We start from the raw sequence: 27,447 nt of genomic DNA, 5'->3' as shown, positions 1-27,447 counted from the left end.
TTGTCATTCTGAGATGCTAATTACAATTTTTTTTTCTATAGCTGGAAGCCAACATGTGATGTTTTTCATAAACATGAAGACTATATGCAGGACCAATTTACTGTTTATCAAGAAACTAGTGAAAAAGACAAGTACATATATTAATTTAAGCTTATCAATTCTATAATTTATTAATAGGATATTTGTAGCAAAGACGTTACTTGAAAAATGCAGAAACTTTGTACGTTGAGAGGTTTTTTTTTTTGTTTTTGTTTTTTTTAAGTAAATCCAGTGCTTTGTACTCTTTTGGTACCATTGGAGGTCTACCTATTGGTTATAAAGCTCTACTGAATCCTTAGGTAGAAACAATTTGTCAGTAGCAATTGTTATAGCAGAGTGCTTCAATTAATGGTTTTTATAACTGAATTGTTACAGGTAAACATCTGGGGGACTAGTTAGCTATAGAATTAACTTATGAAAATTTTGGAGTATTGACTTTTGAAGGGGATTTTATTTTTATTTTTTAGAAACTGTTTTCCATCAACCTTATTTCCATTTTGTTTGCCTCTGTAAAAGAGCAGCTTAAGACCACTCAGTGGTTGTCCCTATCCATTCAGTGGCCTGAGCAGTGGGAGCTGCAGATTAGTCTTCAGTGGCAGGCTAAGCACTCCAGTCTTCAGTAGGGAACTACTGAATAGGCACAGGGGGCACCTGCATACCTTGAAGGGGATTTGATATGAGACTTCTCTTTTCCAGAAAGCTAATGTAGTGGGGTATTATATTCTGATGGAGAAACCCCAATATTTGTATGGGTTTATTTTATTATGTATAAAATAACCTGGTCTTGAGTACTAAATGTAATTAGTGAATATAATAAAACAAGTTGAAAGACTTTGAATATATTATATAGCATTATAATTTCACTTAATTTTTTTTCAAAGGTCAATTTTTTTTAAATATAATTTTTTGTCAAGTTAGCTAACATACATAATATACAGATTGCTCTTGGCTTTGGGAGTAGATTCCCATGATTCATCATTTATATACAACACCCAGTACTCATCCCAAGTGCCTTCCTCAATGCCGGTTACCTATTTTCCCCTCCCCCCTGCCCTCCATCAATCTAATTCTTCATCAAAGACCAAGTTTAAAATATTCAAATTGATGGAATATTTTGGCCTTCACAATTCCACTTCTTCATGTAACCTTCCTTGATTTTTAATCCAGTGCTAGTTATTTATTTATTTATTTATTTACTTATTTATTTTTATTTTTTAAATATAATTTATTGTCAAATTGGCTAACCTACAGTGTGTCACTTAATTTTTATAAAATGTTTATTTTTGAGACAGAGCATGAGTGGGGGAGGGGCAAAGAGAGGGAACAGAGTATCCAAAGCAGGCTCTGCCCTGACAGCAGTGACCCTGATGTGGGGCTTGAACTCAGGAATCATGAGATCATGACCTAAGCTGAAGTCAGATACTCTGAGCCATCCAGGCACCCTAATTTCACTTAATTAAAAAAATTGAAATATTGTCAGAAATATTTTTTTCATAAATATTGAAATATTTCATAAATATTTTCATTTTATATTTTATGTCCTCTTTTATACTTTATTTTGTTGTTTTTTTTACTTTTCTTCTGGATTTATTGATATATAATTGACATATAACATTGTTTAAGTTTGAGGTGTACAAACATGATGGCTTGATACATGTATGTATTTTAAAGTGTCTGCCACAGTAAGGCTAGGTAGGTAGCACATCTGTCACCTCATATAACTACTGGGGTTTTTTGTAGTAAGAACATTTAAGATTTACTCTCTTAGCAGTTTTTAAGGATATAATACAGTATTGTTATATTTACCATGCTGTGTGTTAAATCCCCAGAACTTATTTACCTTACAACTGGAAGTTTGTATCCTTTGGGCAACATCTCCTGGCCCCTGGCAGCCATCATTCTATTCTGTTTTGATGATCTGGCTTTTTTTAGATTTTTCATATAATTAAGATCATATCATATTTGTTTTTCTCTTAATCACTCGGCATAATACTCTCAAGGTCCTTCCACGGTGTCATAAATGGCAGCAGTTATTTATTATGACTGAATAAAAAATTCCATTGCATATATATATACCACATTTAAAAAAATTTTTTAAAGGGTTGGGATTTTTAATTTTTATTTTTAAACTCTCTGCTCAACATGGGGCTCCAGGGCTGAATTTTTTCCATTGAATGTATATATATATATATATATATATATATATATATATATATATGTATATACACACACGTGCGCACACGCACGTGCACACACACACACACACACACACACATACATACGTATATATTACTTCTTTATCCATTCATCTGTAGATGGACACTTGGGTTGCTTGCATATTTGGTTATTGTAAATAATTCAGCTATAAACATAGGGGTTCATATATAATTTTGAATTAGTATTTTTGTTTTTGGGGGCTAAATACCCAGTAGTGGAATTACTGGATCATATGGTATTTCTGTTTTCTATTACCAAGTGTGTGGACTGGTATGACTCCCAATAGGTCCCTGGGAGGCCTCCTGGCTAGTCACTGGATAGATCTGTGGGTAGTCATGACTGGCCCTAAACTTTAGTAGCCAGAAGGGACTGGAACTGAGCCTTAGTGAGGTTTCAGTTTCCACAATCAAGATTGAGGTCTGTAGTCCTGGCTATGAAGGGACAGAAGGGCTTGTCTTCCACCAGGTCCGTGGGTGAGCTGGACCACTCCCTGACTGTAGCAGGAGGGGCTGGAGCCAAGTATAGGGCCCTTTTAGAATTTCTAGGGATACATATAGGAGTACCTGTTTGGGGGGCTCCAGGGCTAGCAGGTCTGCTGGTGGCCTTTGGCTGTGAGAGACCTAGAACTAAGTATATGGCTCTTGAGGATCTCCTTGGGTGCAGACAGGAGTGTCTCCCCCTGGGCACTAGACCCTTAGTACTGCTGATAAACTGTAGCTGTGAGGGGGTTGGAACCAAGCATAAGGCCCATCAAGTATCAGGATCTTTAGGGGCACAGACAGGAGTGTCTCCTGCTGGATCCCTGTGCCAGCAGGACTCTTTGATGACTGTGGCTGGGATGGGCTCGAGCCCAGTTAATGGGGCCCTTCCAGAATCTATAGTCTAAATGAGTGTGGCAAGCTTGCCTCCAGGGGCTCCCAGACTGCGACTATAGGGACTAGAGCTGGTTCATGGGCCACTGCAGGGTCCACAGCTGGGACCAGGGGATGTATGCTTATTTCCTGACACAGGGCATGACTCTTGAGTCCTTTGGTGTATAGTGCTGGTAACAGACCCAAGGCCAAATGGGCTGTAGCTGAGGTCTCAGGAGTACAGAACTATTTCTGGGTCTGTAGTCAGGACCAGAGTGAGTTCACCACCAGGATGTGAGCCTGCCTTCTCAAAATAGCTCTTCTTAGTCTTGGACTACACCAGGGTTCCACAGTCTCCTACCTGGATCACAAAGCTCTCACAAATGCACTTTTGTCCATGGATATATGGTAATTATTATTTTTGAGGGGGCAATACACATGAGGGATGTTTTATTCTGTCCTCTTGCTGACATCACTCCAATTTTTATATTTTAATTAAAAACATACTAAATATAGACTGCAATACCCTTTATATTCAAAGATAGGTCTTAAGATAACAACTAAAGTAATAGATTTGGACTTTGTTGGCATTTGAAATCATGGAAATAGGTAAGATTGTCCATGGAAATGAATAGAGCAAAAAGGAAAGAAAGCTAGAGTATACAGTCATCCAAGGAATAGGTAAAGGGTGAAATTAGTGAAAGAGACTGTTACTTTGTCATTTTTAGACCCTGCTTCAATCTAAAAAGGATTTGAGATAATTTGTATAATGCCATAGTGTTAAAAGAAAACTAAATATAAAAATTAAGGCTATAGGAATATAAGGATAATGTAAGAAGATGAAGCATTTGATTAGAATAGAAATTCATATTACATGGCCTTGTACATTTGTTAAATATAGATACAGATTAGGTTCTGGAATTCCTAGTAGTCAGGCATTGTGGAAATGTGATCATTTTGGGATTCAGAGTATTCATTTATTTTTTTTTTTAATTTTTTTTTCAACGTTTATTTATTTTTGGGACAGAGAGAGACAGAGCATGAACGGGCGAAGGGCAGAGAGAGAGGGAGACACAGAATCGGAAACAGGCTCCAGGCTCTGAGCCATCAGCCCAGAGCCTGATGCGGGGCTCGAACTCCCGGACCGCGAGATCGTGACCTGGCTGAAGTCAGACGCTTAACCAACTGCGCCACCCAGGCGCCCCCAGAGTATTCATTTAAAAAACAGTTCAATTGTTAAGGATAAGCAGAAGTTTTTCCTGGTAATGAGATTTGAGAGAAATTTCTCGCCTGAGTTCTCATTAAAGGATAATTATATAGTGTGGTAGTATCTTCAGTGACCTCCCCAAAATAAACAAAATATATATTACTTCTTAGAACACCTCTCAATGCAAGTCATGGCTATAAAACATTATTTAAAATGCTTCTTTGAGAGGCTAGAACAAAGCAGTTCAAAAGTGTACCTAGCTGATAGTGTTTGTTGTGGATGACTTCTCTTAGGTAGCCAGAGTAGTCACTTTAATAGTGGAAACAAGTATTTCTTTCTTAAACCAACCACACAGGTTGATTGAATTGATGACTCAATACCAGATGCTTATAAAAGGAAATGACTCCATTTGTTGGTATCATGGATGCTGAAGGAAATAGAGGAACCAGCTTCTTGTTTCTCCTAATCTTCCATTCTAGACATTCATTAAGACTAGTATTGTCAGCAGATGAGATAGTCAGGGCTCTTCTTGAATCATGATTTTGCTATGCTGGTCTCTGCTAAAGTCCCTGTATGGAGTATATAAGAACAGTGGGCATGAATATACAACATGAATAGGGTAAATGTGGAATGCTAATTTCATCTGAAACTGGCCACTCCAATTCAGTTTTCTATAGGTATTTCCCTCTTCCCTGGGCCATTTTCCCAAGAAGTGAGGGATTAGGGGTGCCTAGGTGGCTCAGCCTAGGTGACCTTCAGCTCAGGTCATGATCTTGCAGTTTGTGAGTTCGAGCCCCGCATTGGGCTCTGTGTTGACAGCTCAGAGCCTGGAGCCTGCTTCGGATTCTGTGTCTCCTCTCTCTCTGCCCCTCCTCCACTCGCACTCTATCTCTGTCTCTCAAAAACAAATTTTTTTAAAAAAGAAGTGAGGGATTAATTAGTAAATAGGCATTTAGAGGAATAGGAGTTTTGGGGCTCAACTGCTTTATCTTGCTAAAGGGGACAGAGTTTAGTGTATGTATATATATATATTTTTTTTTTTAAATTTAATTTATTTTGATAGAGAACAAGTGGGGGAGGGGTAGAAAGAGAGGGGGAAAGAGGATCTGAAGTGGGCTCCATGCTGACAGCAGAGAGCCTGACATGGTGCTCAAACTCACAAACTGTGAGATCATGACCTGAGCCAAAGTCAGATGCTTAACCGACTGAGCTACCCAGGTGCCCCCAGAGTTTATTTAGTATATTAAAAAATTAAAACATGAGGAGATTCAGATCTGCTGATCAGTACAATGCTGTTATCCTTACTTTTTTTTCTCAGTATACAAGCATTTACGAATACTGTTCTTTTCTCATCTGTTAAGATGAGATAATCATAATATCTTTAAATAAATTTCCCCCATATAGAATGTTTTGATTTAGAAAATTTACAAAATTTTGAGGAACATAAGGACTATATATTTTTAGAAAATTTTCAATGCATGTTCTTTCTTGAAACTTAAGAATGAAAATCTAAAGAATATATTTCCTATGATAAACCTGGATTGAACATTTTCATTGTTGTAGATTAGGATTAGCAAACTTTTTTTTAAATTTTTTTTTTTAAGTTTATTTTTGAGACAGAGAGAGACAGAGCATGAACAGGGAAGGGTCAGAGAGAGAGGGAGACACAGAATCGGAAGCAGGCTCCAGGTTCCGAGCCATCAGCCCAGAGCCCAATGCAGGGCTCCAACTCACGGACCGCGAGATCGTGACCTGAGCTGAAGTCGGACGCTCAACTGACTGAGCCACCCAGGCGCCCCAGCAAACTTTTTTTTTTTATAAAGAGCCAGATAGTAAATATTTTAGGCTTTGTGGGTTATACTAAGTCTCTGTTGATACTCAACCTTACTGTTGTGATGCAAGAACAACTTTAGACAATACAAAATGAATGGCTGTGTTCTAATAAAACGTTATTTATGGACATTACAGCTTGAATTTCATATAATTTTAATGTGTCATGAAATACTGTTATTTTGTTTTTCAGTAATTTTAAAATTCAGAAGTTATTCTTAGCTCACAGGCCATACAAAAACAAGTGACAGGTTAGATTTGGCCCATAGGTCATAGTAACTGACCTCTATTGTAGATCAAGCAAAAGTCAAATGAGAAGGAAGAGTTAATATCCTTTTGCAAGAATTAACTGTCCCACTTAAGACTTGTGTCTACATAGATGACCGATCCACCTCTACGTGATTTAGACTGGAGGAGATCCTCCAAACAGTGCTGAAATTTCCTTCATAAAACAGATATGGAGTATATAAGAATGATTGTGAACCTAGAGTTCTAACACATAAAACATGACTTCCTTTATAGTGTTAGATTAGAGAGTTGAGGATTTAGAACACATAGTTTTAGAGGTAGATGGACTGGGGACAATAACAACTGAAAACTCAGGGAGGATAGAGATCAGGAAGTCATCAGAAGAACCAGGTTCTCATTGTAGTTTTGATTTGCATTTCCCTGATGATGAGTGTTGTTGAGCACTTTTTCCTGTGTCTGTTGGCCATCTGTTTATCTTCTTTGGAAAAATGTTTATTCATGTCTTCTGCCAATTTTTAATTGGATCATTCATTTTGGGGTGTTCAGTTTTATAAGTTCTTTATATATTTTAGATACTAACCCTTTATCAGATATGTCATTTGTAAATATCTTCTGCCATTCTATAAATTGCCTTTTAGTTTTATTGATTGTTTCCTTCACTGAAGAAGGTTTTAATTTTGATGAAGTCTTGGGGCATCTGGGTGACTCAGTCGGTTGGGTGTCCGACTTCGTCTCAGGTCATGATCTCACAGTAAGTGGGTTTGAGCCCCATGTCGGGCTCTGTGCTGACAGCTCAGAGCCTGGAGCCTGTTTCAGATTCTGTGTTTCCCTCTCTCTCTGCCCCTCCCCTGTTCACGCTCTGTCTCTGTCTCAAGAATAAATAAACATTAAAAAAAAATTTTAACTTTGATGAAGTCTCAAATATCTTTTGATGAAATCCCAAATACCAACAACACAAGAAACAACAGGTATTGGCAAGGATGTGGAGAAAGGGAAACGCTCCTGCACTGGTTGGTGGAAATGCAAACTGGTGCAGCTACTCTGGAAAACGGTATGGAGGTTCCTCATAAAGTTAAAAATAGAACTGTCTTATGAGCCAGCAGTTGTACTACTAGGTATTTACCAAGAGAATACAAAAACACTAATTTGAAGGGATACATGCACCCCAATGTTTATAGCAAACATTACCTACAATAGCCAAATTATGGAAACAGCCCAAGTGTTCACTGACTGATGAATGGATAAAGAAGATGTGGTATACACACACACACACAGTGGAACATTAGGCATAAAAATGAATGAAATCTTGCCATTTGCATTGACATGGATGAAACTAGAGAGTATCATGCTAAGCAAAGTAAGTCAGAGAAAAGCAAATGCCATATGATTTCACCCCTATGTGGAATTTAAGAAACAAAACAAATGACCATAGGGAGAAAACAGAGGCAAATAAGAAACAGACTCTTAACTGTAGAGAACAAACTAATGTTTACCAGAGGAGAGGTGGGTGGGGGATGGGTTAAATAGGTGATGGAGATTAAGGAGTGCACTTGTGATGAGCACCAGGTGTTGTATGTAAGTGTTGAATCACTAAATTGTACACCTGAAACTAATATTAGACTGTATGTTAACTAACTAGAATTTAAATAAAAACTAAAAAAAAAAAAAAAAGTTCTGCACTGTCTTAGGATGAGAAAAAAAAGAGATCACTGAGTTGGACAGTTAGATCATTGGTGACCTCGTGAAGGGTAGTTTCTTTGGAATGGTGAGAGTAAAAGTTAAATCGAAGAGGATTAAGGAATGAATAACTCAGGCAGTGGGAAAGTAAAGACTTGAAAAGTGTGATGGAGTTAAGGAAAGTTTGAAGGGCAGACAGTATTGAGGGAAACGGATAAGTAGGTATTTGACTTGCCATTTACACTTAGTTTAGTAGACTTTAACAAGTGATACTTAGAAAGTTTCTAGATATACTGTTTTTATATTGACATCATTTTTTAAAATTTTAACAGAAAAATGTATCATGATTATGTATGTCAGTATAAAGATGTTTTGAAGCAATATCAACTAAAATACTCAGAAACACCTCTTTCACATGTATATTATGAGAAGAAAAAAGAACATGAAGAAATTCAAAATAGAGTGTTGGCATGTACTGAACAACTAAAAATGAATGAAGCTATCTTTATGGAACTTCTAGGTATTAACATTTTTTATATATTGTTTAATAATTGTATCTTTGTAATGAATAATGAATTAGACTAAAATATGATTTTGTTTTTCAGTACCTGCTCCTTTTCCATCACTTACTAAATGGACATTACATATGTATCCACAAAAGTACTTCTACCTAGAATTTTTGTAGATAAGTGTTTTTTTCTGTATTTTGTCATTGTGATTCCTTGGTAAGTATCACATGGATTTGGAGTTTTTTGCTTGTTTAATTAAAAAAATAGAGAAGTTACTTTACAGGTCAGCTGGGGTTAGTTTTCATATTTATATACATGTGATCAGAAGCAAGCAGTTTTAATGAGAATAAAGTGATGACTGCTTTAAGTGGTGTATCTTAGCAACCAAACCAATGAAGAAGTCTTCTTGCTCTGTCTTACCAAAGAAAGAATTCCAATTAAATCAATTGGTTATTACTTGTTAGAATGGAAGGTGGTAATCACAATTATTTACTCATCTATAGAAATTCATTGGGGACTACCTTGTGCCAGGCAATCCTCAAGAAGATACAGAGCTTTCTTGCAGGGAGCTCACAGTTTAGTAAGGGAGACAGACATGTAAACAAATAATTCTAATACAGTGGCATTGTATTAGATGATTAAGTAATTCTTAATTGGTCTAAGTCTCATCTGTTTGTCAAGGTGATCTTCCCTGATGATGAACTTAGAACTTTAATCCTCTTCCAACCTCTGCAATCCTTCATATGCTTTCCTATTAGATTATAACTCCACTGTTTGTACTAAGTCTTCTTTATCCCTGCATTCTACCTTGCTTCATTCTGCTTCATCCTAAATCATCTTTTAACTCCTTTGCTGCTTGCTGTCTTCATGTTTAGGTTTTAGCTTATAAACAACTGTAAACAGCATAGTTGTTCATTTGCTGCCTGTGTTGTAACTTCTCAATTGGCAGAGGCAGAGGTTCATTGATGCATGAGGTATAGCGGGGATTAGGGGGTTGGATGTAGGAAGGGATGAGTTACAAGATTATATGAGAAACAAGAACAGGTGATGAAGGTAGGGAGAATTTAAGATTAGGATTTAAATGTCTATATTTAAAATTTAATTGATACTTTTTATAACAATATAGCATAAATAATATTCATGTGAAATTTTATGTTCCAGCATATAAATTATATATTTTAGGGCAGAGCAGGAGATATTCCATCTTAAATAGATTTTCTCTGGAGTTCTTGTTCACTATCACTATTTTATTTTTAAATTCCCCTAAATGGATTATAGAGTAACTTAGGAAGTTGTAGTGATTAATAACTGTGCAGGATGTCTGTTAACAGCTGAGAAATTCTCTACTTGAAATTGGTGTAACTTCAGTTCAAGCAGAAAGTCCAGATGGAAGATCTTGCTGTTTTCTGAGTCCTGCAGGCTGCACTGATGAACCTTACAGAACAAGAAAAGGGAAATTGATTGGGTAGATTTTTAAATATTGATTTTGGAACAAATAAATAATGGAAACAAAAGAAGTTAAATTTGGACCTGAATTGATTACATATTTTTAGTTATACCAAATAACTTGATAAACTTAGGTAAAAAAACAAAAGCAAAAAAACCCCATGTGAAATATTTAAGTGAAAAAAAATTCTAACATATTTTAGGTGAAATGTTTTTAAGTTCATTATATAATATAGGTAAGCAACAAGTTATCTTTGTCAGTTTGCCAAATGTTCATGTTAGCATTACCTGTTTTCAGGCACTGTTATTAATATTGCTTACTGCTTATATGGAACATTTTATAAATAATGTGACATAATGTTAACTATTTCTGATATGGTACATATGTTATAAATGTCAATTTTACTTGCATAACATCGTTCCTTAATATAAAAGGGTTAATGTGAGATGTAAAACACAAAATATTCTTAAACATGCCAGAAGTTTTTCCAAAAGTTCATCTGAATTGAAGAAAGAAGTAGATGAAGTGGAAATAGAAATTAATTATTTAAACCAGGTATATATTTTGTAATATATTTCTAATATATTTAAGGTATATGTATAATGGTATATTTAGTCTTAGAAGAGCTATTTCCAAAAAACCTAAATATGGAGAATGGCTTATGATAATTTATTTGCCTCAGATTATCTTTGGATCCAAAAATATGTTTTAGGTAGTAAGTATATTTAATTTTAAGTTTTAGGGAATGGTTTAATTTTCTTTGGCAGCTGAAAAAAGATGAGTAAAGAGCAAGATGTAGCTTAATAACAGGAATTTAAAGGCACTCACTACAACAGTGTTGTCAGCAAAGAAAACAAGACAATAAATGGTTTTAAGAACTTAATCTTGAAAATTTGTGACTATAATCTTTATAGAGCTAGGCTAGAACTAGTTTAGACTTAAAGATTGATGGTGCATAATTTCTTGAATACATTTTTAATGTCATCTATTGAAATGGCTTTCATCGACTGAGAACCATCAAAGTTACTTCCAGATTCTGAGAAAAAAATAGAATAGCTAATTTTCTGAATTTTTTGAAAATTGTGTTAAAGAAGATACATTTACCATTCATAGGTATTAGGTTCCAAATAACAGTAAAGTCATTTTAGTAGTAAGAACAAAGTAGATGCTACTTCCTTTAAAATGTATGATAACTAGGTCTATTTACGGGGAATTGATGTCTGCTTTGCTTCTGATCATAGTCTTTAAAAAAGAAGATGGAAGTTCATTGAATCTAGGTTGGCTAATGAAATTGTAAGGAAAAATTAAAGGAGTATGATTTATTGTTAATTTTCACCTGGTTTTAGCAACTTTTACTAAATATAGCTAATACTACAAAAACATAAATCCTGTAATTATATAGAAAAAATCATATTTATTAAGATAAAGCATGTGTTCCTTGGTACTTACTTTGTTCTGCTTTGTCATTTTTCTTTTTAGCAGATTGCAAGACTTCATGAAACTAAGAATCTTGCAGAAACTCTGGAAGAAAAAAATAAAAATAAGGAAAAGAGAAAGGAATTGAAAGAAAGGTATAGGTAATCCTTAAAATGGGATTTTATGTGAATGGTTATTCTGCATCTAAACATTTGATTCCATATTCTATCCCAAGCCACTAATATTCACACAGTATCTATATACATTTTTGTGCAGGCTATTTTCTGCTTATTTATTATGAAAAATATTAATTTATACCCTTAAATATTGTAGACTAACATTAAAATATGCTTGTTATTTAGTAAGGCCAAGGATAATGTATAGAGAGAAATAAGGTAGCAGCAGCACATTTGCTGTTTTATAAGCTACCTTTCATCCAGTTTTCCATGATGGGTCACCAGTAGGAGTAAAACAAAGGAATAATAGTGGGAGCAGCATTATATTTAACTTTTGAAAAAATGTTTATTTATTTACAGGGAAGCCTGGTGGCTCATTCAGTTAAGCGTCTGACTTTAGCTCAGGTTATGATCTCCCAGTTCGTGTGAGTTCGAGCCCCATGTGGGGCTCTGTGCTGACAACTCAGAGCCTAGAGCCTGCTTTGGATTCTGAGTCTCTGCCTCTCTCTTTTTGTGTGCTCTCTCTCTCTCTCCCTCCCTCTCCCCCCCCATAACAACCATTTAAAACTTTTTATTTATTAACCATAAAAAATGGTTATTTATTTATTATTCTGAGAGAGAATTTATTATTCTGAGAGAGAACTGAGCATGCGTGAGCCAGTGGGGGAGGGGCGGCAAGAGGACAGAGAGAGAATCCCAAGCAGGCTGTGTGTTATCAGTGCAGAGCCCAACATGGGACTCTGTCCCTAGAACCATGAGATCATGACCTGAGCTGAAAACAAGAGCTGGATGCCCAACCAACTGAGCCACCCAGGCACCCCTGTATTTACCTTTTTTTCACTCTGTCACCAGCTTGACCGTTCTTTTGCCACAGAGAGTGAAGATGAATCAAAATGCTACTGAATCTGTGGCATCATATGTTTCCTTGCTTTTCATCCTTATGGTGATAAAGCAGACATCAGTGATGGAGGCATTAAAAAAAAAAGTTAGATTTTACCTGTTACTGTGTGACAGAAAAATAGATGTTTTACTGTTGCTGTGTCTGATAAAATTTATACAATTTCTCTTTTTGCCCGAATGCTTTTTTATTCTTTTTAAATTCATCTCCTTAGTAGGCTCCATTACTCTTGTCCTGATGTTTCAACACATTTCCTCTCCAAAGTTAATTTCTCTGATCCCACTTCTTTGGATCTATTAATTTTCTTGATTCCCCCCTCCCACTTCTTACAAACATAATAATGTTGTCTTTAATTCTCCAAAGAAATTGAGTAGGAAATAAGTACATGTATAGAATTTCACTTCATGACTTTTTAGTACTGTAAAAATCCTCTATATTGAGAGGAATTTATGTAACTGTTTAGTCATTTTTACTCAATATCTATTTCATAGTTATTATAAATAACATCATTTAAATTATTTAACTAAAACTAATTAAAATTATTTCTTTAGGAAAAATTCAATGAGTAAAAAACTTAAGTAAAATTTTAAGTAAAAAACTAAAAAGACCCATTTATGATTTGTGTTATTGCTTTAGTGGTTTCTGGATTCATGTAGCTGAATTGTTTCTGAATAATTATTTTTAAAGTTTGAAGTACTCTGAAATCTGTAGCATGTTATTTGTGGATAAAGTTTTGTTTAGAAATTTTTTAACATGTTTAGAAATTCTCCTAAAATTATTATATTTTATTTTTTTAATATGAAATTTATTGTCAAATTGGTTTCCATACAACACCCAGTGCTCATCCCAAAAGGTGCCCTCCTCAATACCCATCACCCACTTTCCCCTCCCTCCCACCCCCCACCAACCCTCACTTTATTCTCAGTTTTTAAGAGTCTCTTATGGTTTGGCTCTCTCCCTCTAACTTTTTTTTTTCCTTCTCCTCCCCCATGGTCTTCTGTTAAGTTTCTCATGATCCACATAAGAGTGAAAACATATGGTATCTGTCTTTGTCTGTATGACTTATTTCACTTAGCATAACACTCTCCAGTTCCATCCACGTTGCTACAAAAGGCCATATTTCATTCTTTCTCATTGCCAAGTAGTATTCCATTGTGTATATAAACTACAATTTCTTTATCCATTCATCAGTTGATGGACATTTAGGCTCGTTCCATAATTTGGCTATTGTTGAAAGTGCTGCTATAAACATTGGGGTACAAGTGCCCCTATGCATCAGCACTCCTGTATCCCTTGAGTAAATTGATTATGTTTTAAAATGAGAGTGTGGTATACTGAGAAGAGCACTGGACTTAATCTGGAAAAGTGTGTTTTAGCTGTGACACCAGTAAATAATTTTATTGGGCAGATATTTTAAATGTTCTGAAACTCAGTTTTACTATCTGCAAAATGAATTTATATAGTATATAAGTCTCTTCTAGATTTAAAATATGTTAATTTTTTACTTACTAAATATTTAATGTAATTTACCCTTCAGAATTTTTGAAAAAGATGAACAACATGTACTTATATTGAATAAAGCCCCTCAAAACAGTCGATTATTTCTTCCATATGAATCTGAGAAAGTCAGACCAATGAATATGCATTCTTCAGAGGCAAGAGTTGTAGGTACAGTATCTGTTAATTATTTAAAAACTTAGTTTTCTTTGTAAACACATAGAAGAAAAGGCAGAAGCAAATTTTGTTATCATTTGGTGTAAGCAAGAACAAACAATACTAGAGACCAATAGACTCAGAAAGTATCACTTTGATTCTTTCTGAGAGTGAACAATATGCCTTCTATCCCTAACTTTTTTCTCTTTGAGAGAGAAATCATCCACATAATATTAAAACAAGTGTTCTGGTTGGGTCACACAGCTGCCAGAGGAGGATGAATAATAATTTTTCATTTGAGGAGTTGTGTTATTAGTGTATGTAATTAAAGTGGGTAGCTGACTTGTATTAATGATATTTGTGACCTAGTCACTGAGATATTTGAATTGTGTTTCATTCAGTGGATCTGCAGATTAGATTAACTACATTGTATTAGATTAACTGCACTAGCTGTTCTTTTTCCCTCAGTCTTATTTGGTTCCTCATTATAAAGATGTAGTTTTGTAAGCTGGTTTTCATTTTACACTCATGCTTGTTATGATAGTTTATATAGTGGGGAATTAAAAGGTTTGCAGGAATTCCACACACTTCTATAATTTAAATTAAATCTTCATGTAACTTGATTTTTTTAATTACAAGTTTATGTTGAATTTTGGGCATAACATTTGATTCTATCTCTGAAATTCATTTGAAGTTGTACAATTTAATAACCTAGATAAAAAAGAAGAAAGTTCTGTGAAACAGTCAAAGCTTGCCAATATTGACTTTAGGCAGAAAGGAAACAACATGCAGGTAGGTATTTCCTTTTTAATAGTATAAATTAAATATTTGCTTGCATTAAATGAGATAATGAATGTATTGCATTTAGAACATGGGTGTGTGTGTGTGTTATAAATATATTAAATCAGCCATTACTACAACCTCAGTGTCTAAAAATCTTAAAAGAATTTCAATATGGCAGCCTGAACATATACTGTAGCCTTCTCACTTACTCTTAAAACATAGAAAAGATATTTAAAAATGCCAAGCCCTGTACCTAGTCAAACCCAGATATTTCTGAAGGAAGAAAACAGGATTAGATTGAAGGGGGAAATTGTGACCCAGGACTTGCATAGAACACTATTATAGAAGGTATAGGTCTGGGGACAATGAATAGGGTAATTGGTTGGGTTACTTCAGTGGGAGTTAATTAGTTAACACCTGTTCAACTCATATCTACTCTGCCTTTGGCTAGGCATCAGCAATGGATCACTGTCTGTAGGTGGAAGCAGTAAGTATAGGAGCTTCGGTTAGAGAGATAGATGGTAACTCTAGGGAGTTCTTCTTTTCGTAAGTTTATTTGTTTATTTTGAGAGAGAGCACATGCAGAGGAGGGGTGGAGAGAGAGAGAGAGGGAGAGAGAGAATTCCAAGCAGGCTCTGCACCATCAACACAGAGCCCAACACAGATTTGAATTCAGAAACCATGAGATCATGACCTGAGACAAAGTCAAGAGTCAGATGCTTAACAAACTTAGTCACCCAGTCGCCCTTCTGGGGGGTTCTTGATGCTTAAGAAAAATAAGGAGCATACCACCCAGAAAGCTAGCTTCTGGTGTGGCACATCTCTGTCTTCCCCCATTCTTCCTGAAAATAGTCCAGGGGGGAATTCTCAATGGAAAATATAATTGCCTTTCATTAATTTGTAATTAATACATACAGATAGAGGTGTAGTGGTAACCAAATTAATTAGTGAAACTTATCGTAAATATGTATTAATTACAAAAATGTTTAAATCTGGTACTAAAATTTCAGATGAGATAAATATGGGATGAAGGTAGGAAGATAAATAAGGGAAACAAAAGTTTACCCAAGTTCTTTTCTTGGGGGCGGGGTGGAAGTAGAGAGAAGATACAAATACTGATTCACTTATATATTGTTGGGAAAATGTGAATTTATGCGTGTATGTTAAACATGTAAGAGTAACCAAAATAAGAGAAATGACATGCACTAGTTTTAAAACAGTAGAAGAAAAATGATGGAACAACTTAATCAGTCCAACAAAAGGCAGGGATGGAAGAGTAGATAAAATAACTAGAATACATTATAAATAGAAAATAAGATGCCATAAATAGTTCTGAACAAATCAGTATTCAGAAATGTGACAGAGATGCTTCTATGGGATATATAAACAAAATACAGACATATACTTCTATTTTTTTCCAAGTTTTATTTAAATTCCAGATGGTTAACATACAGTGTAATATTAGTTTCAGGTGTAGGATTTAGTGATTCTTCACTCCCATACACACCCAGTGCTTATCAGACAAATGCACTCCTTAATCCCCATCATCCATCTAGCCCATACACTGCCCACCTCCCTTCCAGCAACCCTCAGTTAGTTCTCTGTAGTTAAGAGTCTGTTTTATGGTTTGTTTGCCTCTCTCCTGCCCCTATGTTCATGTGTTTTCTTAAATTCCACCTAGGAGTGAAATCGTATGGGATTTGTCTTTCTCTGGCTGATTTATTTTGTTTAGAATAATACTCACTAGCTCCATCCACATCATTGCAAATGGCAAGATTTCAATCTTTTTGATGGCTGAGTAATATTCCATTATATATGTGTATATAATACACACACATATATACATATATATATAATACACACACATGTATATAATATACATATACATATATATCACATTTTCTTTATACATTCATCAGTCGATGGACTTTTGGGCTCTTTCCATAATTTGGCTATTGTTGATAATGCTGCTCTAACATCAGGGTGCATGTATCCCTTTGAATTGGTATTTTTATATCCTTTGGGTAAATACCCAGTAGTGCAGTTGTTGGATTGTAGGCTGGTTCTATTTTTAACTTGTTAAGGAAACTCCATACTGTTTTCTAGAGTGGTACAGCCATATACATACTTTTAAAATAGAAGAGCTGAAAAAACTTGACAAATGAAGGGTAAAGGTAGAACAATGGGACAAAAACATTGTTATTACAGTGCCATATAAAATAGGGAAACAAACCACAAAAGACTCTTAATGATAGAAAACAAACTAAAGGTTGATGGAGGGAGGTGGGTGAGGGATGGGCTAGATGGGTGATGGATGTTAAAGAGGGCACTTGTGATGAGCACTGAGTATTGTATGTAAGTGATGAATCACTGAATTCTACTCCTGAAGCCAGTATTGGAGTGTATGTTAACTAAAATTTAAAAATTAAAAAACAGAGTTCAAGACAAAAAGCATTAATAGGGAAAAATATATTTCATGTTTTTAAAAAGAATAACTCGCCAAGTCATAAGAACCACGATAAACCAAATTATACATTTTCAAAATAAATAAAATAAAAATTAATGGAATTCCAAGAAAGTATTTAATCCATAATTTTAAAAAGGATAGCTTTCTCAAAAAAAGTAGTATCTTGAGTTTAGGGTTGAGTTTGGTTACACATTTAACAATACAAAACCAATGAAATGAAATAACAGCATCTTAAACAAGATAAACATTTTTCTCTTACCTGCAGTGAAATTCTAAAGTAGGTGACTCAGGTTCAATAATCAGGGATGATAGGACCATTTCTACAGTGTCATTTCTCAGGCTCCCTTTATACTTTCTTTTCCTGATATTTGCAGTATTCACCAAAATTAACTGTTTACTAGAACCAAAAGAATACCTCAATCAATTCTAAAAAGTTGTTCTCTTCACTTACCACTACCTATAAAAAATATAAGTTAAACAAAAATATAGCCCTCCTCTCAAAAAAAAAAGTACTTAGAGGGAAAGGAAATTTACACTTTCAAATTATTTGGGGGTTATAGAAGAAATAAAAAGAAAACTTAAAAATTATTTAAAAGAATACTATAAACCAAAACCTGTGGAATATAGCCAAATTGCTTCTCAGAGAGAAATTTATATTTGAAAACAAATATAGAAAATAAAGATTAAAAGTAGCTGAACTTTAAGTAGGAAAAGTTTAATTCCAAGCATGAAAAGTTCAACTCAAAATAGGAAAATAACAATTAATGCAAAGAAAGTAGGAATTAATAAAGAGAAAAGGAGAAATTAATGAAATTAAAAGGTTGGGTTAATCAGTATAGCCAAAAATTAATAACTTTTAAATATCAATAAAATAAATTTTATTATATTTAATAAAATAGAGAGGGAAGAGTACGTATCATTGAATATATGGAAGAAATCTTTTCAAAGTCTTAAGAGAATACTATGTAAGACTTTATATCAGTAAATTTGAAAATGTAGGTGAGGGGGACAATTTTATAGGACAATAGAAGTTATTAAATAGCCTGCAAAAGAAAAGCATGAATAGATCAATTAACTAGAAATGGAAATGTAGGTGAAACTGAAATGTAAGCAGTTCTCTGTTTTTTCTTTTCTTCTTTATGTGCCTCCCTTCTCCCTCTGCCACACACACACACACACACACACACACACACACACACACACACACCTTTCAAAACACGTGGGAATGAGTTTTTCAGGTAAATTTTACCAAACCTTTAGGAATAAATTGAGTTTCTAAACCATGACACTATAGACATTTTGGGCCAGATAATTCTTTGTTGTAGGGTCACCTTGTGATCTAGAGGCCAGTAGCACCTCATCCCTAAGAAAAGACCGTGAAGAATATCTTCAGGGGCGCCTCCATGGCTTGGTTGGTTAAGCTTCTGACTCTTGATCTTTGCTCAGGTCGTGACCTCATGGTTCATGAGATTGAGCCCCACATGGGACTCTGCGTGGATGGTGCAGAGCCTGCTTGGGATTCTCTCTCCCTCTCTCTTTCTGCCCCTCCCCTGCTCTCGCTCTCTCAAAATAAATAAATAAACTTAAAATACCTCCAGACATTGTTAGATATTCTCTGAGAGGCAAAATTGCCAGTTGAGGGCAATCTTTTTATTTAAGCAATTCCAGAGCATAGAAGTTGGAAGCTATGCAACAAATTATACATAGTTAATTTATTAGGGAGCAAGGACAGAGATAGTGAATGAAAAAAATTTGTACATTAGTCTCAAGAATGAACATACATGTAGAAATCCAAATAAATGATCAGCAAACCTAATTTGGCAGTGTAACATTAAAAGAATAATATATTATGACTAAAACATGGTTTTCCCAAGGAATGCAATAATAGCATTGGAAAAGTCTATCAATATGATTCACTACATTAACATATTAATAAATGAGTTCAAATAAAGATTTAAAATATAAGATCTTTTTAAATAACATAAGGGAGACTCATACTATTAGATGCTTAAAAGTTTATCATAAAATTCACCATTTTAAAGTGCCCATTTTAGTGGTTTTTAGTGTATTCAAAAGGTAGTGTAACTGTCACCACTGTCTTAATTCCAGAACATTTTCATCATCCCAGAACAGTTTTAAATATTATCAAAATGTGGTAATTACAACAGTGTGGTATAAGAAAAACTAGTCAATGGACTACATTAAAATAAAAAACTTAATGTGTGACAAAAGACACCAACAAAGTTGAAGACAATGACAGAATGGACAGGAGATTGGTATGCATAACATACAAAGAAATACTAATACAAATTAATTTTTTAAATGGGCAAAAGATAAGCAATTTACAGAAAAAGAAAGACAAAGTGTCACTAGACATAATGAGGTGCTTGAGCTCGGGGGCAAAGGGAAAGGCATATTAAACCAATGATATATATGGTTTCACCTATCAGATTTGCGTACACTACAACATTTGATAATATCTACTGAAGTCAATAGTGGAATGTAATTTGGTATAATTACTTCAGAGGACTGGTTCATAGTATTTATTACACATAAAAATGCACATACTCAACAATTTTAATTCTTAGCATCTACTCTAAACAACTACTTAACTTGTATAAATACTTTTACCAAGAGACCAATAGAAACATGTATATTGTTTAAAACATAAAGCAGTAACAACACTTGTTCTTTAAGGGACAAATGCCCTTTAAAGGACAAGGTCTTATCTAAAGCACAGTAAGATGACAGAATTAAGACCAGTGGCTGTTATAACAAAAACAAATGGGATAAACTTTCCTATTAAAGATATTTTTATTTTGGGTCAAATAAAAATCAGAAACTCTTCAGAATGAGTCACTCACAGAGAATGAATGACTTGAAATAGACAATACAAAAATAAATAAAGCAGTGGCTTAGCTATTGATACTAAATTTAGTTAAAGTTAAAAATGAAATATTACCTTTTCCACACATATATAAAAAATAAAATTTCAGCCTTTAATCCTTGAATCTGCTGTTTTGCTTTTTTATGTTGAATTTAAGAGGTTACAGAGAATAGACACAGAAATCAGTTGAGAAAATGGTAAGATTGACTTGATTAATCATAAATATGGGATAAAAATTTTAAGTTTACCTTAAATGTCAAAATGCTACCAAGCATAGTTGTTACACTTGTCCAAAATATCAAATTCCTTGAGAGTTTTAACCTTTGTGTCCCAGTATTTGACTTAATATTTTGTATATAGTGGTTTCATTTAATGTTTGTAGTGGTTGTTCATATTGATAATGATGATGAGGAAGAGGATGACAATGTTCTTGGAGAGCCTTCAGTAGCCATGACAAGAAAAAAAATTTTGTTGTTTATGTAGCCAATTCTAATGCTTCATTTCTTTTGTTCAGGTACTTAATGACTCTACTGTGAGTAAACATTCAAAATGCTCAAATGCCGTGGCTATTAAAAATTCACAAAATACGATGCATTTCAGGTAACTTTTAAAAATAGGAAAATGCTGGGCGCCTGGGTGACTCAGTTGGTTAAGCATCTGTCTCTTGATCTTGGCTCAGGTCATTATCCTGGAGTAATGGGATTGAGCCCCGCCGTGGGTTCTGCACTGTCAGTGCAGAGCCTGCTTGGGATTCTCTCTCTTTCTCTCTTTCTGTCCCTTCCTCTCTGTCTCTCAAAATAGATAAACTTTAAAAAACAAAATATTTAAAAATAGGAAAATGTTTTAATTTCTAAAATAATTTATCAACTGAGCAAATAATACCTAAATTTTATTTATTTTATTTTAGATTGTTAGCCCCACAGGAACAATCAAATTGCAATCAATGGTTTGAAAAAGGGGATACAGGTATTTGCTGTTTATATTTTTCCTAAGAAGTGGGAATAACATTATATCTGGTTTTTATACTATTTAATATTTGGATTGTTTGCATCTCTGGTTAACTGACCATGCATGCCTAGTTTTAAAAACACTTTTTCACTAAATATAAAACATATCATTTCATTGTAAAAGAGTTGGAAAACAGAGAAAAATACAAAAGAAACAAAGATACCATCACCCAGATATAACTAACACCATCCATACTGGTATATATTTCTGTCTTATTTTTTTTCCTATGTATGTGTGTGTCTTTTTCTTTTATTTTTTTCCCCAAATTTGAAACATGCTTGTGTATATCGTTTTGTATCCTTTTCTTTCCACTTGATATACTGTTGAGGGTATTTTTTAATGCCATTAAATAGATTTTATTTTTAATTACTGTATCATATACCATTGTAAGGATATGCTATTATTTATTTAGCTTTTCTCTCAAAATATTGAATTATTTTTATATTTAATTATTTTAATTATTTAGCCATTCTCTCTCAAAATATTAAGTATTTTAGGGGGCATTTGGGTGACTCAGACTCAGTTGGTTAAGTGTCCTACTGTTGGTTTCTGCTCAGATCATGATCTCATGGTTGTGAGATTGAGCCATATATCAGGCTTTGTGCTGGACGTGAAGTCTGCTGAAGATTTTCTCTCCTCCTCTCCCTCTGCCCTTCCCTTGTGCGCACTTGTGTGCATGCACTCTCCCTTCTCTCTCTCTCAAAATTTTTTTTTTGTTTCCAGTTTGGGTTTTCTTGCTATTGTGAATAATGCTACTATATTCTTTTACATAAATCTTTTACTATCTTGGATTATTTTCTTTAAATAAAATCATAGAAAGGTCACAAGATATATATATATATATATATATATATACACACATATATATGTGTGTGTGTGTGTGTATAAATATATGTATGTATATGAGTTTATTATCCTAGAATCAACTAGCTGTTGGAAATTTTCAAGGGTATCACATAAATAAATAAATAAATAAATAAATAAATAAATAAATAAAGTATAATATAATGCGTAACATAATTTATCTCATGTGTACATATATACATATTTTGGTAATCCAGTATGGATAACAATTATTCCACTCATTAGGCTGTATGAAAGTTTTCATTTCTTCTTGTCTGTAGTATGTGGGCTACTGACTTTTATTTTGAAGTTTTAAAAATGGCTCATTCTGTTGAATCAGTAAAAAAAAAAATCAACGAACTAAAGTATAGGGCCACATGGCTTCACAGGAGAATTTTACCAAACATTTATTTATTTTTAATGTCTATTTATTTTATTTTTGAGAGAGAGAGAGAGAGTGCAAGTGCACACACAAGAGCGGGGGAGGGGTAAGGGGGGGGAGAGAGAGAGAGACCGCGCGCGCGTGCACGCGCGCACGCACATCATCAGCATAGAGCCTGACACGGGGCTTGATCCCACTGTGAGATCATGACCTGAGCTGAAATCAAGAGCTGGATGCTTAACTGAGCCACCCAGTTGCCCTGAATTTTACCAAACATTTAAAGAGTTAATACCTATTCTTCTTTTAACTATTCCCAAATATAGAAATGGAAGGAAAACTTTCAAACTCATTTTATGAGGCCAGCATTACCCTGATTCCAAAACCAAAGACTCCACTAAAAAAGAGATCTGCAGGCCAATATCCCTGATGAAATGGATGCAAAAACTCTCAACAAGATACTAGCAAATCGAATCCAACAGTACATTAAAAGAATCATTCACCACGATCAAGTGGGATTTAATCCTGGGATGTAAGGGTGGTTCAATATTTGCAAATCAATCAATGTGATATGCCACTTTAATAAAAAAGGATAAGAATCATATGATTGTTTCAGTAGATGCAGAAAAGCATTTGACAAAGTACAGCATCCATTCTTGATTTAAAAACTCTCAACAAAGTAGGTTTAGAGGGAATATACCTCAACATAGTGAAGTCCATATACAAAAAACCCACAGCTATTATTATTCTTAATGGGGGAAAACTAAGAGCTTTTCCTCTATGATCAGGAACAAGACAGGGATGTCCAGTCTCACCACCGTTATTTAGCATATTATTGGAAATCCTAGACACAGCAGTCAGCCAATAAAAAGAAATAAAAGACATCCAAATCAGCAAGGAAGAAGTCAGTCTCATTATATGCAGATGACATGATACTCTATATAGAAAACCCAAAAGACTCCACCAAAAAAATTTCTAGAATTGATACATAAATTCAGTAAAGTTGTAGGATACAAAATCAGTGTGCAGAAATCTGTTGCATGTCTGTACACCAAAAATGAAGCAACAGAAAGAGAAGTCAAGGAATCAGTTCCATTTACAATTGCACCAAAAACCGTAAGATACCTAGGAATAAACCTAACCAAAGAGGTAAAAAGATCTATACTCTAAAAACTATAAAACACTGATGAAATAAAATAAAGGTGACACAATGACACAAAGAAATGGAAAAACATTCTATGCTCATGAATTGAAAGAACAAATATTGTTAAAATGTCTGTATTACCCAAAGCAATCTACACATAAAAGTGCAACCCCCATCAAAATACCACCAGCATTTTTCACAGAGCTAAAACAAACAATCCTAAAATTTGTATGGAACCACAAAAGACCCTGAATAGCCAAAGCAACCTTGAAAAAGAAAAGCAAAGCCAGAGTATCACAATTCCAGATTTTAAGTTATATTACAAAGCTGTAGTGGTCAAGACAGTATGGTATTGGCACAAAAACAGACACATAGATCAATGAAACAGAATAGAAAGCCCAGAAATGGACGCACAATTATATGGTCACCTAATCTTTGGCAAAGCTGGAAAGAATATCCAATTTGGAAAAAAGTCTCTTCAACAAATGGTGTCGAGAAAACTGCACACAACACGCAAAAAAATGAAACTAGATCACTTTCTTACACCATACATAAAAGTAAATTCAAAATGGATGAAAGACCTAAATGTGAGACAGGAAGCCATTAAGATCCGAGAGAAGAACACAGGCAGTAACCTCTTTGACATTAGTCATAGCAACTTCTTTCAAGATAATGTCACTTGAGGCAAGGGAGACAAAAGTAAAAATAAACTGTTAAGACTTCATCAAAATAAAATGCTTCTGCACAGTGAAGGAAACAACAAAACTAAAAGGCAACCTATGGAATGGGAGAAGATATTTAAAATGACATATCTGATAAAGTGTTAGTATCTAAAATCTATAAAGAACTAAGAAACTCAACACCCAGAAAGCAAATAATCCATGGGCAGAAGGCATGAATAGACACTTTTCCAAAGAAGACATCCAGATGTCTAACATGAAAAGATACTCAACATCACTCATCATCAGGGAAATACAAATCAAAACTACAATGAGCTATCACCTCACACCTGTCAGAATGGCTGAAATTAACAACACAGGAAACAACAGATGTTGGCAAAGAGGTGGAAAAAGGGGAACCCTCCTGCACTGTTAGTGGGAATGCAAACTGGTGCAGCCACTGGAAAACAGTATGGAATTTCCTCATAAAATTAAAAATAGAACTACCCTACAATCCAGCAATTGCACTACTAGATATTTACCCAAAGAATATAAAAATACTAACTGAAAGGGATACATGCCCCTTAATGTTTGTAGCAACATTAGCAACAATAAGTAAATTATGGAAAGAGCCCAGCCTGTGTCCATCAACTGATGAATGGATAAAGAAGATGTGGTGTATAGATATACTCAGCCATAAAAAGAATGAAGTCTTGCCATTTTCAATAATGTGGATGGAGCTAGTGTATCCTACTAAGAAAATAAGTCAGAGAAAGACAAATACCATATGATTTCACCCCAATATGGAATTTAAGAAACTGACACATGATCATAGAGGGAAAAAGAGGCAAACTGGCAAACTAAGAAACAGACTCTTAACTGTAGAGAACAAACTGATAGTTACCAGAAGAGAGGGGGGTGGAGGGATGGGTTAAATAGGTGGGGATTAAAGAATGCACTTGTGATGAGCACCGGGTGTTGTATGTAAGTGATGAATCACTAAGTACACTTTAAACTAATATTACACTGCATGTTAACTAACTGGAATTCAAATAAAAACTTAAAAATACTGGCTCGTTTTTGCAGTAGAAAAATTCTGTAAATATATGCACATTCACAATGGTCTCATAATGTGAATCTGTTTCTCCCACTCTCAAAATAGGGTTCAGCCAACATCATATGCTGATTCCATGCAGATGGATTTTCTTCCTGCTTTCTTCTGGAAGAAAGAATCCTATCTTATCTTCACATATGATTTGTTCCACCTGTTTATAATCCTGTATATATATCAAGCTGACAGAGCATTAGACAGGGAGGAATAGTTGATCTCTAGGAACAATGCACCCCTAATACAGATATGTGGGGAAATGCACATATCTGTCATATTCCTAGCTACCACTGACCATATATGGTAAGGCTTCATACCCGAAAAGGCACGTAGTTATCTTAGGGGAAAAAAAGATTCTTTTCAGCAGTCTCCCAGCCTGTCTTTTGAGGAAATTAATCTGTGGTGAAAATCATGGTTGTGACTGTTAAATGCAAAAGGCAAAACTATACAGCTTTCAGTTGGTCAAATAGAAAAACATTAGAGGTAGGAAAGAATTTCTTAATTAAAAAGCCCAATAATAAAGACTGATAAATTTGGCTATATTAAACTTAAGAGTTTCCATTCATCAAAAGATGTTATAAAAAGAAGACAAGAGAATATATTTGCAATACATAAAACTGTCAAAGGACTGGTTTCCAAAAATGTGTAAAGAAGTTCTACAAACCAAGAAGAAAAAGACAGACAACCCAATTAGAAATACGTGCGAAATACGCAAATAGGCACTTCAAATAGAGAAACTTTTGTCTTAAATAAACATATGAAAAGATGCTTAGCAAATTAGGAAACTGAAAAATAAAACCACAGTGAGATACTACACATCCGACAGATTAGCAAATTCAGAAAGTCTGGTAATACTAAGTGTTGATGAGGATATAGGACGATAAGAACTCATAACTATTTGGGAGAAACTCATTTATAAGTGAGTATTGAGACCATATCTAAATTATAACTAGAAACTGAATGGGTTCCTAAGGTAACTTGGGATGGCTAGGTGCCACAAAAATATTGATAAATAGTTTGGAAACTAAACTTTGGAAAAATTTAAAATTGGTAAAATGGAAGATATAAATACCCTATACCTTGTAATTCCACTCCTACATATATACTTAGAGAACTACAAGTACATACATACAAGTATATATATACAAAAGAATGTATGTGTCATCGGTGTTTGTAATAGTCTTGAAGTAGAAACACCCTGAATGCCCATTTGTTAGTAGAATAGGTAGATATATTGTGTTGTGCTTATACAATGAAATCCTTTACATCAATACAAGTAAGCAAGTTATGTCTATAAGAAGCAATACAGATGAATTTCACAAGCATATGCTGGAACAAAAAAAGCAAGACAACACATACATTACCATTTCATCATATAACTTTTTAAAACAGGAAAAATAGACTATATTACTCAGGTGATAAAACTATATAAAACAAATCCAGGAAATAATTATCACACAAGGCAGGAGAATGATTATCTGTGAGGAGGAGGATATGAGGAATATGGGCCTTATGGAGTATGCATGATCTATTTCTTTACCTGGGTGGTGGTGACATGAGTATTCTCTGTAATTTTCTCTGTTAAACTGTTCATGTGGGTTTTATTCTCTTATTTCTATGTGTTAGGTAGAACTATATGAAATTGGTATTTTTGTGGGTCAAAAACAGTTAAATTTCTTGTTGTTTGTATGTTTTATTTGCAATTGTAAAAAAAACCCAGTTTTTTCTCCCATAACAAATAGATGCTGAGTGTGAAGATAAAGGGACGGTAAGACCATTGAGAGAATTAAAATGTACTTCACAAGTAAGTCTAATGTTTGGTTTCTAATTTCTAAGCAAAATATTCCAATTTAAAGTATTGTTTCCACTTTAATTTCTGATTATGTTTAATGAAGATTATTTATGTGAGGTCTAGATGTTATTTGGTTAGTAATTGAGTTGCTGTGGTGTTAAAGCTTCTATCCCTTAGAAGAGCTTTAGATTAAAAAAATGAAGCCACA

The 27,447-nt window shown here is 34.3% G+C and overlaps 1 protein-coding gene across 6 annotated transcripts in view; it reads left to right on the top strand.

Annotated features, from left to right (window-relative positions):
* CUNH14orf39 (chromosome unknown C14orf39 homolog) overlaps nt 1–27,447 on the top strand; it is a 52,621-nt gene that overhangs the window by 8,708 nt on the left and 16,466 nt on the right. For 4 of the 6 annotated variants that reach the window (XM_040477315.1, XM_040477310.1, XM_040477309.1 and 1 more), the window contains 10 exons: nt 42–131; nt 8,403–8,590; nt 8,676–8,718; nt 10,461–10,581; nt 11,506–11,597; nt 14,054–14,184; nt 14,885–14,961; nt 20,821–20,906; nt 21,214–21,272; nt 27,190–27,251. In XM_040477315.1, coding sequence (XP_040333249.1) covers nt 42–131; nt 8,403–8,590; nt 8,676–8,718; nt 10,461–10,581; nt 11,506–11,597; nt 14,054–14,184; nt 14,885–14,961; nt 20,821–20,906; nt 21,214–21,272; nt 27,190–27,251 — 949 coding nt within the window. The remainder of the gene's footprint in view (nt 1–41; nt 132–8,402; nt 8,591–8,675; nt 8,719–10,460; nt 10,582–11,505; nt 11,598–14,053; nt 14,185–14,884; nt 14,962–20,820; nt 20,907–21,213; nt 21,273–27,189; nt 27,252–27,447) is intronic. The other 2 variants (XM_040477313.1, XM_040477312.1) reach the window with 2 other exon arrangements.

Source organism: Herpailurus yagouaroundi, unplaced genomic scaffold (assembly GCF_014898765.1).
Source record: "Herpailurus yagouaroundi ecotype Mexico unplaced genomic scaffold, PumYag 141, whole genome shotgun sequence".
Lineage (NCBI taxonomy): Eukaryota > Metazoa > Chordata > Mammalia > Carnivora > Felidae > Herpailurus > Herpailurus yagouaroundi.
Note: the sequence above shows the minus strand (reverse complement) of the source record. Positions and strands in the feature narration are given on the sequence as shown.